The following is an 18,776-nucleotide window of genomic DNA, read 5'->3' on the forward strand; positions in this document are numbered from 1 at the left end:
TTGTCTTCTTTTATTACCCATGTGGAAAACTTTTATTGAGAGTTCAGTAAATAAGAATATAATGATATGGCCCGACCTCTGGAAGAGTTACGGTTTTTTCCATCAGAGGAGCATGGCTTCCCAGCCAGGCAGCCTCTCCCATCACTGTCTGAAGTGTGCTGCCCTTTCTCCCCTTCCTCGCAGGAGCGCCTTCTGCTTTCCCTGCTGCCAGCTCACATAGCCATGGAGATGAAAGCTGAGATCATCCAGAGGTTGCAAGGTCCCAAAGCTGGCCAGATGGAAAACACTAACAACTTCCACAACCTGTACGTCAAGCGGCACACCAACGTGAGGTACGGTGCACCGGGCAGGCCCTCAGCGGCATGGGGAGTCGGGCGCCACATCACACAGTAACTGCCTGTCCTTTGATGGTACAGTGGGGCCCACTCCTCTTTCCCTTCTGATGTCCCTCGGAACCTTCGCATTGGGGTGATATAATTTAATCTGCTTCATTCATTGGGTTGATACATAGTTTGTAAACTTTCTGTCTGTGATGGAGAGGAACAGAGAAGAGGTGGATGGTGAGGTCTTTTTTTTTTTTTTGAGAACCCCCACAGTCAGACTGCAGTATAATCCTATGAGTGTCCATGAACTTTTTAGACACAATGGTCAACCCTCCCAGGTGTGTTTCCTGGCTACAGGGCCTCCATGAAGCCAGCACTCCAGGGAGGCTGGATTATTGGGTTGACCAACTAGTGGCAACGGCCACAGGGTCCTGATGCAAATCTTTATATTTTTTATGGCAATAGCTGCTTTATCAAGACAGACATTGTCGTAAGTATATCCCCTAGAGAGTCATCCCTAGAATTATAGTGCTCGGAAGCCAGCAAGCTAACACTATGGGATTCTAGGCAAGAGGGAAGATGTATGAAACATCTAATACCCCTGATGTAGAAGGTGACATATAAGGCCCCTCCCTTCAAGCTGGGAAGGAGACTCATTCCTTTATCCCCATCCACAAGCCACCGCATAGCTAGTGTTCCTCTCTTGTTCTCTCCATCCCAGGTACCTCCTTCAGAAATTTGTTCTCTCAGGCACTCATTGTGATGATGCCAGGCTTTCTGTTAGTCCCCATAGTCCTCTGCACATATACCCGGCTGTATCTGTGAAGCTTTGGTGGTAATCTTTAGTGTCAGGGAAGATTCTTGAATCATACTTCAGTATATCTGGGGTCACAGATATGTTTATCTGAACATCAGCTAGATGTGGGCCAAAGCCTCTTCCCCAAATCTTGACTCTCAACCCCGGCTGGGGAGCATCTGCTAGAACTGGAACCCAGTCTGTTCTCCAAATCTGGATTATCATCACAGGCTGCTGTCTCCCGGGCCAGCTGTTTTAAATCAAAGTTTTGAAATCCGAGATGAAACACACACTTTACTGAAACGTAGATGCATAGCTCATTTGGCACCAGATCTTACAAAAAGGTACCCAGAGCCGGCGACATGCCCGACCCAAGTATAGGTATAAATAAATAAACAATAAGAAACGCGTTTCACCAGACAGTACCTAAAGGAGAAACACTGGTGACAGGATGGGAATTGTGGTGAGAAACACTGAATGGGTGAGGGGAGAAACTAGGTCTATTTAAAGAAAGTTATGGCCCATTAAGCAATAAAATTGTTTAAAATCCCTGTTTGCCTGTGGCTGTGTAAGCATTTCATCTATAAAGTTAAGGAAGCAAGAAGTTAACACTTGTGGTGTCTGGGGGTGTGCCATTCAAATGCTTCCTCTCGCCAGCTTTCCGCCTCCCAAACTGCTGCAGTCCCCTCCCACTGCAGGAGCTGATTGCAAGGCATTCATTTGGGTAATCAAAGCCTGCAAAGGAAAGCATGGTGGCGTAGCAGTCACTGGACATCTTGATGGACAACATGGCACCCTCAAGCAATGAATGAACCCCTTATACCACCTGTGTTACATGTCATTTTTTGTTTACCAGAACACCCCAAATTTAGTGGCCTAACACAGACATTAGCATCTCACAGCATCCGTGGGCTAGAAGTTTAAGAGATGTTTGTCCAGATGTTTGAGGCTTGGACTCTGCTGTGAAACTCAGGCCAGGTGTTAGATACAGCCGCCAGAGGACCTGCCTTCTTTGTGGCTCCTGCCCTCCGTGGATGGTTCACATGGGGTGTTAGCTAGAGGCCTCAGCTCCTCTGGTCCTCACCATCAGATGCCCGGACATCCTCATAGCATGGCGGCCCAATTCTGCCAGCACAAGGAATCCGTTGCTGGGCATCCAGAGAAATCAACTGTTTGCCTCCTAGCTCTGCTTTGGTGTCCATTAGACATGGGGCTTATTCCTACTAGAAGCATTTCCTAGCACTAATGAAAATAATAATTTCTCTATTGAGGACAGCAACTGTTGGTGTCCTTCTGACCCTTGATCGCCTTTCTCTGGATCTTTCCCAGTCGTTCCTAAGCAAGCACAGACACAACATTGGAAAACAAATGAAAGCAAAATAAAAACAAGTGTATTTTTGCATAATCCTACCTATCAGCCAGTCTGAAACTACATCTTTCCTACATAGCTCAGGACACAAAGAATTTTTCCTCACTCTGATTGGTTTCCCTTGTCCTCAACTTCCTAACTCTGGTGTGAATCCCCACCAAGCCACAGACCTAATTAATACCAACTTCCCCAGGCCAGCTCTCCTGTCTCCAGATCTGTGTAATTCTTCTGTTCCTTGTTGCGTTGGCCATGCAGGCTGCAGGCCCTACTGAGAGAACACGTCAGTCTTCATACCGATACAATCTTGATGTTTCCTTTTCTTTCCTGAGTTTATCCTCATCTGTAAATGAGCGATATTGTTACTCTTGAGGCTCCTTGTGCTCTTTCCACTCTCCCAGGACGTCACTCTCTTTGTAAGACATGGAACCCAGCCTGTGCTCATTCACCTAGCGGGTGACTTAAGGTAACAACAAAACCAACAAAGATAAAGTGGTCTTCTTCCTGGGCAAGCTCACGATCCATCTGAACCTAGATTCCAAACACAGTTCATCCAGGAACTGCCCTTCAACTTCAGTTTCTTCTCTTGGATGCTCCCTGCCAAAATCTAATCAGCTGCAGTGTTTGGTTCATCTTCCGTCTGTGTCTAACCATGTCTCTCCACTGCTCCCCACCACAGACCTTGCTCAGGCTCCAATGGCCTGCCTGCTTCCATGGGGCACTGTCAGGATGACCTTTGTGATAATGATTCTTAGTTCGTCCTCCCCGGACCCCATCCCTGTGTGAGCCTTTAGAGCAGTGGTTCTCAACCTTTCTGATGCTGCAACCCTTTAATACAGTTCCTCATGTTGTGGTGATCCACCACCAACCATGAAATTATTTTCTTTACTACTTCACAATTGTAGTTTTACTGTTATGTATTGTAATGTAAACATCTGTGCTTTCTGTTGGTCTTAGATGACCACTGTGAAAGGATCATTTGACCCCCAAAGGTGTCGCAGCCCACAAGGTTGAGAACTGCTGGCTTAGAGCCTAACGATTCCTTTCACGCCGTTTCCAATACCGCGCCACAGTCTCTGCTTACTCTTTTCATTTCTCTATTGAAAAGCAAGCTCTGGGGTAGCCTATGATATCTCCGGGCAGCCTGCCTTGGGGCTGCTTTTCCCAGTTCAGGTTCTAATCATCAAAAAAGCTGATGTTACAGATGAGAAGGAAGTGGCTTCACCCACCTTCACCTGTTCCTTTCCCAGAGTTCTTTGTATCAGGTGCTCCTTCTCTGAGTGAGCAAACTCAATCCTTCCTCTTGGAACATGGCTCAGCCTCTGCCAGACGTTCCTCTAAAGGGATGGTGGAGGGAAGTAGGCATGGTTTGAGCGATCATGTGAACAGAACAGAAAGGCCAGCCTCTTCAGAAACCTGTGGAAGTCACCTGTCCCCCAACAGAGGAAAGCATCTCTCCTGTGCTTTGCTGCTCCAGAGTCCTGTCCTGATCTGGCTGTGATGAAGACGATTGGCACCACGTAGTTTTGTTTTTGATGTGGTGAAATGGGCACAGTGTTTCACAGTTCAACCACTTCTAAGGGAATAGTTCTGTGGGAGGAAGTGTTCACAGAGCTTTCCCACTGTCTTGATTATTTCCATAGCCTTTTCCTCATTGTACATGGGGTTCCCATCCCCATAAATCAACAAGCCCCGACTTCCTCCCCCAAACCAGCACCCACCATTTTGCCTTCTGCCTACAAGGGCTGCTTTAGTCTAAGGCAACATGGAATGTAATCACTTAACATTTGACATTTTGTGCCTTCAAGTCCAGCATTTCCTGGGATTTCATTTCTTTCCCAGGCTGACTAATATTACAGCGTATGTATAGATCGCAGTTTCTCTTCCCATATGTCCACAGATGGACTTTTGGGTTGTTTCCACCCCGCCGTGGGAATAAAGCAAATTCAGACATTCACGCATCAACATCTGCTTTAATGCCACATCTAAATCTTGTTGTTCTCAGGGTTAAATTTTCCAGGAGCTATCGTAGTGTATTTCATAGTGGCTGTGCCCGCCTACGCTTTCACCAGCAATGCACAATGGATCCAACTCTCCACATTGCTGCCAATTTCCACAGTTTGCTTTTTGGGATTCTGCATTTGTTTGTTTGTTTGTTTTAATAACCTTCCTCATGACTATTTCTATGGTACATCTCAAGCCATAACATCTTCACTAAGTGATTCACTAAGTGGCTGTTCAGACTCAAAGCAGGAGTGTAGGCCAATGTATAAAGCCTTCGTGACCATCTGGACTGTGCTCTTATATTTGAAAGGGTTGATGCACACACTGGCACACCTCACTGGTTATTCTTGGGGAACTCACAGTCACCCCAACTCGTCTGCACATATGCAAACGAAGCTGTCACATCCAAAGAGTGAAGTTCCCTGGACGCTCACCTCCCTGCCTGCCCGTGTCCCTCTCTCCTAACAGTCTGCCATTCCCCTTTTCAGTATTAAACACGAGTCACCTTTGAACACTCACCGGTGTCTTGATTTGTTTAACATGTCACCCCAAGTGAAGTCTAAGCCTAGAGTAAAGGATGCAGGATCAATCGATTATTAATCTTTTTTAGAAAGGAATATTATTGCTTTGAATTATTTTCATTTGAATTGGTGCACACGGGATTGGACTTTAGCAGCTGTTGCTTCTACTGTAGGAGTTTGTACAGCGTGAGTCACATGACAGTGCAAGTGGGACTGACATGCCACTGGTCACCTGGGTTGCATGAGTGGGAAGGCAGGCATGGGGGAAGACCAGGAGGAGAGGGGGAAGAAGAAACGAAAAGCCTGGAACTGGACCAGTATGATGAGGCAGCTTGTCTCTTCCCACTAAGTCCTCAGGGAATCTGCAGTTGGATATGATGTATGAGAGAGGAATAAAAAAATAAATTAAAAATAATTTTTAAATTCAGCACTAGAAAAATATTTAAATGGTGATGTATTTCAAGGTTTATGCATTTCCTGTCCAGGAAATAGCATGTTTCTCATGAAACTACTAAGTACGAAATATTTACACTGTTCTAATAGGAACTTGCCATGACTCATCTTTACAATGTAATGTAGACTTTTAAGTTCTCTTCCCCACCTGTTCCCACAGCATCTTATACGCTGACATCGTTGGGTTCACCCGACTTGCAAGTGACTGCTCCCCTGGGGAACTGGTCCACATGCTGAATGAGCTCTTCGGGAAATTTGACCAAATTGCAAAGGTGGGTTTCTCTCCTTCAAGAACGCTTGCAAAACCAGGAGGATGCCCTGGCATGCAAGTTCTGTGTGTTTTCACCTATTTTTAGCGGTCTGCTTACATACAATTCTACACTCAAAATAGTGAGATTCTCTTGGCAACCCTGTGCGCGTTGGGATGTTAGGGAGGCATTGCCATGTGAAGGTTTAATCATTCTCTCCTCGCAGAGTTAAGTAAGATTCTGGAAAACCCTAAGGTGTGCCCTGTGTACAAGCCTTTAATTCCTATTGGCTCACTTTCATCTTGTAGCTTCTGTGCCCCTTACACAGACACGTCAGTTCACAGTCGTGCTGTGAGTGTGTACATGGGAAATTTCACAAAAACCTGACCTCGAGCTGGTGAAATGTGGGTGGAAAACATTTCTTTTTTCCAGCTCTTTGCTTTTCATTACATGCTTCTTTCCAGCCTGATTTTGCCTCTGAATGGTTTCCCAGTACCCTTCATTTTATCTACTAGTATTCGTTCCTGAGCTGCAGAAGGGTTGCTCTGCGTGGGCCGGTCATTTTTAAACAACTGCCAACAGTGTCTACAGACGAGGGCATGGTCCTCTGTGGGCCCTCTCCCCGAGTATGCTATCTTATTGTGTGCCTCAGCTCCCACGGGGAAAGGAGGTGACATTTCAGTGAGAGAATAGCTCTGCCTCCCTCCTTTTCAAAGGAAAATGTTGAGTTTTGTAAGTTAACATTTAAAGAAAAAAAAGAAAGGGTGAAACTTAATGACTTGAATTCTCCCATTTTTATTGCATTGCCTGGTGATGTTAGGTAGAAGAAGGTCACACCGGAAGCAGCATCCCTCATGTCCACATGATCATCTCCCCATCCCACAGGGATCAGTCATGCTGGAATAGAACCTAGTCTTCAAGTGTGATTTCATTGTAACTAGTTATATGTGCAGTGATTCTATTGCATGTGACAGATACGGGCAACAGGAAGTGTGTCTACAGAAGAATCTGGAATGACACACTATTCCCCAGAATAGGTGGGTACAGTGTAACTTCCTCTCAGAATGTCTGGGCTTCATCTGAGTCCAGTCCAGCTGATGTGGTCAAAAACAGGATCCATTCTAGATAGTAGATCATGACACAGTTAAATAACATAAATGGAGCACCTTAAGCAAGCAGCCTGCCTAGCCCACTGAATGAATACTGGGCAAAGCAAGTCACTTAAGCCGAGCAGCTTAAGGTCATAGCTAAGCACTGTTGTGAAACACCAACATTCTGCAGTCATAAACTAGCCATTTAAGAAGTGTGCAAGGAGCCTGACTAATGAGTAATTTGCTTTTCTCTTGTTTATGACACTACACTGGAATTACTAAATACATCATCAATAGTGCTATAAATAAGCATGAAAGTATGTCCTGGCTTGTGAGCTATTAGTCAGGAAGAGACACATGCCGAAACGTCCAGTAACTGCACACATGCTTGCAGAGATGTCATATCCGCTCATTTATAAACCCATGCTATTCTCAGAGGAAATAGATTGTGTTTAGAACATTTTTTGGTTTTGTTTTATTTTGCTAAAGAGCTTGAAAGGTAAAATGGGAAGGTAGGATGGATGCATATGAATGAGATGACCTAAATATCGTAATGCAAATTACAACACTTAATGTGAATGTAATGTAAACAAGCAAATGAGTTGGCCAGACTTTTCTTGTTTTTAGTTTATTAGGATTACTTATTGAATCATATACACATGCGTGTCTCTGGATGCATAAGAGGAGAATCACGATCTGAAGCTGGAGTTACAGGGTTTGTGAGGGGCCAGGTACAGATGCTAGGAACTAACCCTGGGCCCTGTGCAAGAGCAGTGGTTGCTCTTAACCACCGAGCTGTCTCTCCATCCTTAATCTGGTCAGACTTTTTATTAGAAAAATTTATCCTAATAACAGAACTGGATTCTAAATGATTAATCATGTTTCATGGTAGCTTATTGGCAGGTGAAGACATTTATCAGACAATATATGTCCGTACATAGGAGTCTTCTGCAAGTTAAAAATAAAAAAGAAAGCCCCAACATAGTAGAATAGCAGTTTAAGTCTAACTGTCCCGTCCTGGTCTGGGTGATGCTAATCTCCACAAGTCCTCATTTGTCCTGCAGAGAACAATCCCCCTCTGCTTTTCAGGGGAAACTCTCCCACAACCCTCTCTGTATGCCCTTCCCCTCTCCATCATTCCTCCTGCTTTGGAAATGGGCATGTGGCATGTGGCATGTGGAGAGGGTTGTCCTGTTCTCACTGGGCAATGAAGGAAGCCCATCTTCTCATCCCTGTTTCCACACGCCCTGTCCTCGGGAGCTGAGTCAGCAGGGCCGGCAATGGGTGCCATTCAGCAAATGTGAATCACTGTGAGAGCAGCATGCAAATGAGGTCTTCCGCTTTCTTCTTCCAGGAGAATGAATGCATGAGAATTAAAATTTTAGGAGACTGCTATTACTGTGTTTCCGGACTCCCTATATCTCTCCCCAACCACGCCAAGAACTGTGTGAAAATGGGACTGGATATGTGCGAAGCCATAAAGTAAGTGCATCCCTCGGAAGCACTGCTCTCGTGCAAAACGGTTTGGAGTTGTATTTCTCTTCTGCAGCTATTTCTGTTTTCCATACATGAGCACTAACTGTACACCTAGGGTTAAATATGAGGAAACAGATCTCTTGGCGTGAGGGGTCCTCAGTCCAGAGAATGGCTGGCACCAGCGCTCAGGGGCATTGTTATCAACCACTGGTTTCAGAGAAACTGAGTTAATAATTTGTTGGTTTCTGAAGTGATTCAAACAGACTCCTCTCACGGGCTCCACATTGTGTTGTAAATTACCTGTTGGTCTCAGGTATGATGGATGAGGCGATAAAAGCAGTTTGCTTTTTTAGCCCCCCAAGAATGGGTGACAGCCTTAGTGTCTCTCATCCATTCTGGGAATTCTTTGTTCTCTTTCTCTCTGTTCCCATTATTGAAGCATGAGTCAGGAAGTCTAGTGAAGGGTGCAGTTTTGGCATGCCCTGGGACCATCATTATACCACGCCCCAGGCCACTGTGAGATGCTAATGCTTTGCTTTACTGTGACGAGTGATGGGAACCATCTGTTTTCTGCAAAGTGCTGCCTTCGATCTCTGTTCCCTTCCTCGTTTCCCCCGGGGGGTTCTACCCAGCTCTGGGATCATCTTCCTGGACACTTCTTTTGTAATAATATCTTAAGTAATGAATGATAGAAGCCAGCACTGCCCAACACTTCTGTCTCCACTTCAGGGGAGTTCTTCACTGGCCTCTGTCAACAGTCAGAAAATATCAGAGACAATCTTTAATTGCATTCCTCTTCATAATATATTATTAAAGCCTTTAAAATTATTTTCCTTTTTAATTAAAGAATATATTCGGTTGATAAGATTTAACCTTATGATTATTTCTTACATATCCATATTTGAGCTGAAGTTATTAAGTTCTCAAATAAGTTATTGTTCCTCTGCTAGCAGAATATGTTTATCAGGGGCATGCACGTTAGGAATTGAAGATGGTATTTGAAGTGGGGTCTGATGCTGCAAGACAGTGATATGCAGACATTTGGGTTTGAACACAGCAGGAAGTCACACACAGTGGATCAGTTCTGGATGCATGTTAACTGGGGACATGAAAACAGTGGCCCGAATGCCTTGTCACTACTGACCACTCCAAGCAGAGCCTGGAGTTTTGGGTCCACTCCTGGCGCGTTTAGAAGATGCTACCCTTCCTCTTGCTCCGAAACAGCAAATAGTGGTCCTCTGCCAAGGAAAGGTCTGTGGTACATTGCCCAAAGTCTGAGAGGTTGAATAATAACATGCAGAGAGATTGGCTGTTCGCCAAAGGAATAATATGGCACTAGTGAACTATGCACACTTCTCCTCTCTTTAGGAAAGTGAGGGATGCTACAGGGGTTGACATCAACATGCGTGTAGGAGTGCATTCTGGGAACGTCCTGTGTGGTGTGATTGGTCTCCAGAAGTGGCAGTACGATGTGTGGTCTCATGACGTCACTTTGGCCAACCACATGGAAGCTGGAGGAGTCCCTGGGTAAGACAAACCTTGAATTTCTCTCTTCAAGCTGGTGGCTCAACTAGACAGACCAGGTCAACCAGCTAATACCGGCTTGCTGAGTTTTAGATGGCTACTCTTGCCTGTGTTGGTATCATGATAATCTGTGTCCAGTGGCCTCTTGCGAAAATCTCTTGGCCTTGTTCTCAGGATAGTGCTAGAGGCTTACTTAGAATGTAAAAATATAAATAAATAAACCTCTAGGCGTCCTCCCTAGCAACACACACACACAAACTCAAACACCAATTCTACAAACCTCTGAAGGCTTTATCCAAGCATTGCAGATACCACATAGTACACTCTAAGCCTTTCTTTGTTTGCGGATTTACAGATGTTGATCTGAGCTGCCGTTGAATGATGCAGTGCAGGCTTGGTGTCGCTCTAGAACTGGTATATCTACCAGCAGTAAACTAAGTCCCATAAGCAGCCACAGAATCCACTTGTGGTTAAATGTCAGCCATGTGACTCCCACATGTGAGGGCCGTGATTCCGAGGCACACAAGAAGAAACACTGAGGAGGAAATCCACGCTTTCACACAGCCGACACTTCTACTCTCACAGCCCAGATGCAGATTTTGACAGATACTTCCATGAAAATGAGTTATCATCTAGTATTTTCTGCTGAGGTTCGCCACACCTGCTGTGCAGGTTTCTGTGAGCACAGAGGATCTACAAGTGTTGGTGTCTGAGGACCTCTAGGTGCCATTCTTTACACTAATGGCCAGTCCAGCACAAACTTCCATTAAAGTCAGTATTTCAGAGGACACACTGGTTTTCCTTCACTAGAAGAGAAATTATTTCCCAAGCTGCAAGCAAACAGAAAATCTTTCTTTACATCTATGTTTAAAATTCCATTTCAGACGCGTTCACATTTCTTCAGTCACCCTGGAGCACTTGAACGGGGCTTACAAAGTGGAGGAAGGAGATGGCGAAATAAGGGACCCGTATTTAAAACAGCACTTGGTGAAAACCTACTTTGTAATCAACCCCAAGGTCAGTACCACTCTACAGTGTAGATAATTAGCTCATTATTTCTGTGATTGGGGAACAGGTAGTGAAAACATCGTTGCAGGTGATGCTTTTAGCTAAGAACTGGCTAAATCTTCACCCTCAAAACCACTTTAAATGCAATCAATGGCTTGATTATAGAAGACGTTTTGCAAGGATGAATTCCAGTGCTTATTCAGAAGACAGTTGAAATGTATTGTCTCTCTCTATGTGCTGATGGGATGGATGAAGGGTGCCGGTCAGGATTATTATAGAGGTCTGTCATGTTGCACAGTGCCACCTGTAAAAGGCTCTCTGTGCACAGCCTTGAAACCTGTGAGTTGAGAAGAAACAGAGATTCTTAATGAAGTCATCAAACATTAAAATCTCATCAGGTGATAATGGTGTGGAATAAAAGGGAGAAAGTTTTTCAGGATTAGCAAGTAAATCTCACAATTCTTTTGTGTAAAAACGTAGATACATACAGACCTGCTTCCCTTGTGAGCCAAAAGAGCCCATCGCCTGGGAAATAATCAGCAGGGAGGTGTTGTCTGTCTCGTCTTGTGTTCATGCCGCCTGTTAGAGGAGATCCAGGGACTCGGAGCTTTCAGTGCTGTTCATCTCTCTCAAATTCCTGCCAGATGGGTATCATCATCCATCATAGGACCCTGATGCTCTGGGCAATGGTATAACTGTCTCCAGGCGACACCGCTGGTAAATGGTGAAGAATGCAGGGATATGGGCATCCGAGCCATGTCACCCAAGTTCACAAAATCAAGATCAGATCCATGGGCATTTGTCTGCGATGGCTTCCCTGTAGCCCACACTTGTAATTAGTTTCACTGTTGACCTAGAGGTCAACATGAGTATCATGAATGGCAAGCAGTGGATAAGTGACAGGAAGATGTGTTCAGGCCAAGAGCCACAAATTATAGGTACATGCAGCCACCATCAATATGACCAGCACAGCCAAACCTAGTTATAAAACCACCAAAACAAACTAGAGCGGATCCAAGTTGGGCTGAAGGGTTGGTTGACTTCATGAATTATCATCCACTAATATACCTACCACTTTCACTAATTGAGTTTTGCTATGTAGAGAGAAAGCAATTGACTTGGTCCAGTGAAACTGGAGCTGGACCAGGGAAAGAGGGCGAGGTTGGAATGTACCAGTCATGACGCTGTTTCTCCTCCCAAGGGAGAGCGACGGAGTCCCCAGCACCTCTTCAGACCCCGCCACACCCTAGATGGAGCCAAGATGAGGGCATCTGTTCGCATGACCCGGTACTTGGAGTCCTGGGGAGCAGCCAAGCCCTTCGCACATCTGCACCACAGGGATAGCATGACCACAGAGAACGGGAAGATTAGCACCACGGTAAGCCTGCCTCAGAGCCATAGGTATGGTAGGAGGACTGTGGGCTCCTCCTGCAGCAAAAGATTGGGCATTTCCAGCCAAAATGCTTGTCTGCAGTGATGGTGACCTCTGAGTCCGTGGGGCCTTTGAATCCAACACAGAGCAGCTTTGCTCTTTGACTCCATAGCCCAGCATGTCATTATTTATACAACTGGCTGTGACAAGACTGTTTAACCAAGTTCTTTTTTGTCTTATGAGGTAGAATACCATGAGCATTTTAACAGGAGTAGATATGAAGGCAGATGGCTACTCATGGGCATGGCCAGGACTGCTCCAATTCCAGATGTGCAGACCTGCCCCATCGCTGTGCGTCCCTGTTCTGGTTTCAGCCACAGATACCAAAGGTCTTCACCATGGGTATTTGTACAATAAGATGCAGAAAAGACTATGGAAAATAGATCTAGAGGGAGCAAGAAGAGTAAACACAGTTAGATGGTTAACATAGTCCCAACCGTTATTTCAGTCCTAAAACCACATCCAGTTCCATGTGTGGTGGCAGACTGATCAGGATGCAGTTGAGATAAAATGCAGTCCTTCATGATTCTCACTGGCTGAGAAGGAGCGTGGAGATGTCAGGGGGAAGGCAAATTCCCATCTGTCCTCTTCCCCAGGCCTCATAGTCTGGCAACAAACCCTTAAGTCCAGCAGGTGGAACCTATAGGCTAATCGCATCTGTTTCTACAACTTCTCTACAGCTCTTACATTGTTTCTTTCATTTTTGAGATTATCCTATAATTACATCATTCCCTCTTTCCTTGCTCTCTACCAAATCCATGGACTCTTTTGTCATTAATTGTTGTTCCATACTTAACTTAAAAATCGATGTAAAGCAGCAGAAGCTTGTGACTGGTCATTCAGCAGAGACAGTGTGGGGCAGGTCCCTAGAGTTTTCCTTCTAATGGGCAGGGGAGATCACAGTGGAGCAAGATAAATGAATAAGGTTACTTCAAGTACAATAAGCCCCGTGAGGAAGGTAAACTTAAGTGGATCGGGGAGTAAATGGTGTCTGCCCTAGACAGATGAGTGTGAAAGTCTAGGGGGAAAGAACAGAACAGACTGGAAGAGCAGGCAGGAGGGCAAAGTCAAGTCCCTCAGAGGACTGAGTGCGGTGTCTGCTGGGGATGGAGGGGAGGTGGGTGTGATTAGGAGTCATCAACCATGGCGAAAGGAAGCTGTCTAAGGTGGGATGACAGGGTGAAGAGATCACATGACCCTTTTGGGGTGTCTTAAACTAGCGAGGATTGCGACAAAGATGTATGCTTTGGAGTGACAGAGCAGGGCTGCAGAGTCCCCAAGGCAGAGCAGTGTCCTCTCCCGCTGAGACTGCAGCAGACACCGTGAGAAGCACACTCACGGCCATCCTGGAAGGGGGAGCAAAGGAGACTTGATGGTGGCTTGGGTCCGCGCCCCCAGTGCATCCCACAGCTGGAGAATGGTGATTCACTGAGGTGACCACTGCATGGGAAGTCGGGTTATTTAAGATGGAAAATTAAGACCTTTCTATAACCACCATCAAGTTGACGTTTCTTCTGCATACGTCCATCCAACAAGGAAGACCATGGGTGGTTGTGCAAGCCTGAAGCTGTCGGAACTGGAGGCTGCAGTTGGCATTGGGAGCTGACGTCAGGGTGAAATCATCAGGAGAGGGGTCCATTGTGGGAGGCCTGCAGCATCCTCTGTATTCCAGCCCTTAGGGCGCTTAGAACAGGCATCTCCGGACTCCTGTGTCCAGTTGCCAATTAAAATCAATGTTCCCAGTCACAAGAAGCGTGAAGCCAAGTTTCTTTGAATTCACTGTTCTAGCTTTTACATTAATTCCACAGTGTCCCTGGGGTCTTTTGGCTTTTGAACTCTTGCTGCTATTACGCAGTGAGGTATCTACCTGCCAGCCCTGACCCATGTCTCCCTTCCACTCTTTCTGGAACTTCCAATTGGTCATGTGATATTTCTTCCATCTGTCCCATTGTCCCTTGACTCCACACATTGAACCCGTGGTGCCCTTTCTTATGATTTGGTTCAGGGATCAGTCCCTGGATGGACAGCGAATGTTTGGAGCTCCTCTTGTGTTTTAAAGACCATCTATTATTTGTGTGATAGTTCCAGGTGACTGCAAGCTTACAACAACTTTTTTGAGGGCTTCTGGGGGGTCACCATTTAAAGCAAAATCTAAACATTTCAAGATTGCAAACTTTTAAAAAGCAAAATCATGTTATTACTCCCAGCACCCCAGTGTCCAATGTTTGTGCATTACATCAACATTTGAAGTGTTTATGATAAGCCCTGTTCCTCATATGGATTATCACGTAGTTACTTAAACCATACTCACCATGATAAAAGAAGAAACGCGTCCCATCTCAGGATCATGGCCCCCTTCTTCCTGAGAGACGCTTTCGACACTAATTGAGTTTCTTTGTTTTTAATTGCAGGATGTGCCAATGGGTCAACATAATTTTCAAAATCGCACCTTAAGGTAGGGCTTGTCATTGACAGTTTAATTTCTGAAGACATATTGCTTGTTATTTATCTGAGAGTAATTATCGTCAATTAGAGCTATTTCAAAGATGTCTTCCAAAAGAGCAGCTCCTATAAAGAGCCCTATCAAATTACTTCCAGCTTCTAAAAATAAGAATGTTAGTGTCTTATTAGGCTTGAGAGAGAGCGCGGGAGCGAAGGAAAACACCACCTGCTCAACTCTTTGTCTGCTGGGGATAGAGTGTTTTCGTGAAATCCCTCTTCCTAGTAGAGATAGAGTTTTTAAAAACCTGAATTGTTTTACATTTTTCAATTTCTACTTAGAATCTATGTGCTGAATCCCAAAGGTGACCCAAGCTGCCCACCCTGCTCAAAATGGAAAATCCTTTTAAGAATTTTCTCACACATCCTGCCACTATCCACAGTAAAATTGTATCGCTGTCTTTTTGTTTAACTTTATGTGTGTGAGCATTTAGATACATGTATTGAGGTGCACTACATATATATGTAGTGTCCACAGAGGCCAAAAGAGAATGATCGAGCCCCAGGTGGTTAGCTGGGAACACAGCCTGGGTCCTCTGCAGTGGAAACACGTGCTCTGAACCTCTGGGGCTCACTACATTTTTGACCTCACACCCTCTATCTTCCATTTTACTCTAAGACTAGAATAATCAATGTAAGATATTGGCACAACAGTTAAGGCAACTTTCCTTTTCCTACAAAAAGACTGCTTTTGACGTGTACAAAATGGAAGAAAAATGTAGGATTCAACATATTTCCCTGTAGAATATGCAATGTGTCCAAGTGCAAAGTAAACACACCTGTCAAGCCCATTTGTTTTCCCAGAACCCTTCCATATGACTATTGCAACTTACTCTAATTTGTATTTTTTCAAATTTGAAATTTTAGCATTGAAGTGTAATACTTTCTATCCTTATGTTCTGAAGCTGATAAAGCTCTTGTGATTTTTTAAAACATATTTTTCCATGATCTGTACCACGTTAAAGCAAACTTAAAGTAATCTTCAGAAGATTATACGGTACTTCTGTGTCTCTAAGGTACCTTGAGAAGGCATCGCCTGCCAGAAGCTAGTGGGGTGCTCACATGTGTATGAACAGCCCCACTGAGAAACTTCCACTCTCTGTATTCATCATGTTGGAGCTGAGCTTCAGTGGACAAGATAGAGTAGGAAATGCTTCATAGGAGCCCAGCACCGAGCAGGGAGGTGACTTCTGGGATGAGCGTAACCAGGAGTCTAGTGAAGGCCATGCTACCATTTTATCTCAAACACCAGAGAAAATTCAGTTTCATACCAGCTGTGTTTCCGTGGGGCAGATACTATTGCATAATTGTTATGAAGGGAAAGAACCTGAGACACAGGGGAACGGGAAGATGCCAAGAGTCTCATGACTACCTAAGCTGAAGCCAGGACTTGATTTTATATACAGCACCCAGTCACCATGCCCCAAAGCCCTGGTTGGTTAGGAATGTCCCCATAGTCCCCATTTGTCTGTGGTTCTTGACCTTTGCTGGCCTTTAAGCATGTGGGGAGAACACAGCTTTTGAGTCAAACTCGAAGGCCTTCCTCCCACAGCTGAGCTCTGAAACCTGGCCCCCTACAGACTTCTCTGAGGTTTTTACACTGACTTGTTCTGACATCTCCTATGCCTCTGTAAGTGGATTTGCTAAGGAAGTGCATTGGACAGATCTGAGAAGGAAAAACCCTAGATGAGTATTGACGCATTGGAAAGAGGGATTGGAGCACAGAGCCGTAGGGAAACTGAGCTCAGTGTCAGGGGTCAACGAAATGACGAGAAATCAGAACTGCCGAACCAAGGGGACAAAGTCGATCAATAAGTGTTGGTGAGTGAAACCACCAAGGTGTATAGGTGTTATAGGTGTATAGGTGTTATAGGTGTATAGGTGTTATAGGTGTACAGGTGTTATAGGTGAAGAGGTGTTATAGGTGAAGAGGTGTTATAGGTGTAGAGGTGTTATAGGTGTATAGGTGTTATAGGTGTACAGGTGTTATAGGTGTATAGGTGTATAGCTGTATGGGTGTTTTAGGTGTATAGGTGCCTTGTTCTCTCCACGGTGGAGGTCACACAAATGAGAAATCTGTGTCTACAACAGGATCATTATGCAGATAGTCAATTGAAATTACTCATCAGAACCTGTACTTGGTGGCTACTTCACATTGCATTTAACATGGTGAACCCTGCACAGGCATTATTCACTAGCCCTGAGCAGATTAACAGAGCTAATGCCTTAGCTCAACCGCTCAGGAAATAGGTACATTTGCCTGTGAGCCCCAAGTTAACAGTGCAATTTCCATAGACTTGGCCAGACTGTGAAAAAGAAAACCACCGAAGTAAAGTCCAGAAACTCCAGCCTCATCATGGAATTGGAAAATTTAAAAGAGGGTCTAAGTACATCATTGGGAGCCAGTTAATGAAGGTGCATGTCCCCACCAGGTGATTGCTAAAGACCTTTACTTTAAAAAAATATGCAGAAAGGATGGAGGTGAGACGTGGCAGTAGAACACAGGATGATCCTGCATATGACACTGTGAGATCCCAGTACCAAACCGAAATAAAATAGGACCAAAACCAATCTGCCTTCTACAAGTGGATTTGAAGTTGGTAAAATTAAACCTCATAATTGAATTGGCTTGATGTGTATAGTTGGATCACTTCATGACATTTTTGTTTTAGAATGAAATCTGCACTTGACCTTTTAGAGAGTGGCAGAGAGAGACACAAAGTCAAAATGTAGAGTGTGGGAATACACACATCACTGTGTCTCACTGATAGTTCTTTGAGATTTAATTACAGATAAACGATAAGTGTGACATGCCATATTTGTTAGTGTTCTTATCTATATATATGGGCAAATAGGACCTTAGAATAATGCCAGTGTTGTTCCAGATTAGATCTTCCCATTTAGTACTGAACCATCTTGATGCATGTGTCTTAAGACAGGCATGACCTCATTTAAACTGGCCAGCAAGGGCCAACCTATGCCTTTAATCTTTCCAGTAGATATTGAACTTTTAAAATAGATGCCAACCTCACCATCTCCTTTATACCATTCTCATGTGAATTATCTACCTCTCAGAGTAGGGCGGGCACTGTTAGTTAGCATAGTTCACTTAGTAACTCTTTTTATGGCTTAAGGTCACCTTACCCAAGACAAGTGTGGTAATCTTTAAGTCCACAAACAGAAGCAGGCTCTCTGTGGGTGTGACTTTTGCCAACCGCAGAATACTTACATCTAAGCACAACAATTATACTAAATATATTATATGAAGTGAATCTCTGAAATGTCTAAATAAAGACTAGCTTTGCAAATTCTTGGAAACTGGCCGAGAAATACTTCAAATACAGGAATGACTAACATAATCAAATTTCTCTAGGGTTATTTCTACAGCTGGTGTGATTTAATCCAACTGGGCTGTAAGTCAAGAGTTAGGACATCACTTAGGGAAGGAAGATCTTTTTGTATCAAACACCACATACTCTTGGTGGTGATTTGACAGTTCAGTGAGTGTCACAGAAAAGTAAGTCGATGTGCTTCCCATCATAAACATTGTGGTCAATATATTCAGTCCCTAGTGTGGATATATGCTTTGTTACCATGAAAACCAGCGTAATATTTACCTTCACACTGACATTCTCACTCGCAATGTTTCCTTTTCGTATAGAACTAAGTCACAGAAAAAGAGATTTGAAGAAGAACTGAATGAAAGGATGATCCAAGCCATTGATGGGATCAACGCACAAAAGTGAGTGTTTTTATTCTCAATCAGCTTATTCCAAAGTCTAATGTTTTAATGCAATGGAATATTTTCCTAGCGTCTTCAGCCCAACACTGCCATCCTTACAATAGCAAACCCAAATGTCTCAAACGGTTCATCAGTTTCCCCCAGTGCCCTTCGTATTAGGTTTTGTTAATAAGATTTCTGTCATGCTATAAAAAAATTAAGTTCTGCCTAAAAACTAGCCACCCAGTTACTTAGCAACAAACAGCATGGCAAGTAATCACACAGAGAAAGATCTGTGTCAGTTCGTATACTTT

General features: G+C 44.3%; 1 protein-coding gene across 1 annotated transcript in view; it reads left to right on the plus strand.

Annotated features, from left to right (window-relative positions):
- The window catches only part of Adcy2 (adenylate cyclase 2), a 343,570-nt gene that overhangs the window by 245,487 nt on the left and 79,307 nt on the right, over positions 1-18,776 (plus strand). Inside the window, exons 5-12 of the mRNA XM_075975732.1 lie at positions 184-332; positions 5,624-5,735; positions 8,157-8,284; positions 9,647-9,805; positions 10,687-10,819; positions 12,012-12,188; positions 14,654-14,697; positions 18,403-18,483. Of these exons, the coding sequence (XP_075831847.1) occupies positions 184-332; positions 5,624-5,735; positions 8,157-8,284; positions 9,647-9,805; positions 10,687-10,819; positions 12,012-12,188; positions 14,654-14,697; positions 18,403-18,483 (983 nt within the window). The remainder of the gene's footprint in view (positions 1-183; positions 333-5,623; positions 5,736-8,156; positions 8,285-9,646; positions 9,806-10,686; positions 10,820-12,011; positions 12,189-14,653; positions 14,698-18,402; positions 18,484-18,776) is intronic.

The sequence above is a fragment of the Microtus pennsylvanicus genome, chromosome 6 (genome assembly GCF_037038515.1).
Source record: "Microtus pennsylvanicus isolate mMicPen1 chromosome 6, mMicPen1.hap1, whole genome shotgun sequence".
NCBI classification, from domain to species: domain Eukaryota; kingdom Metazoa; phylum Chordata; class Mammalia; order Rodentia; family Cricetidae; genus Microtus; species Microtus pennsylvanicus.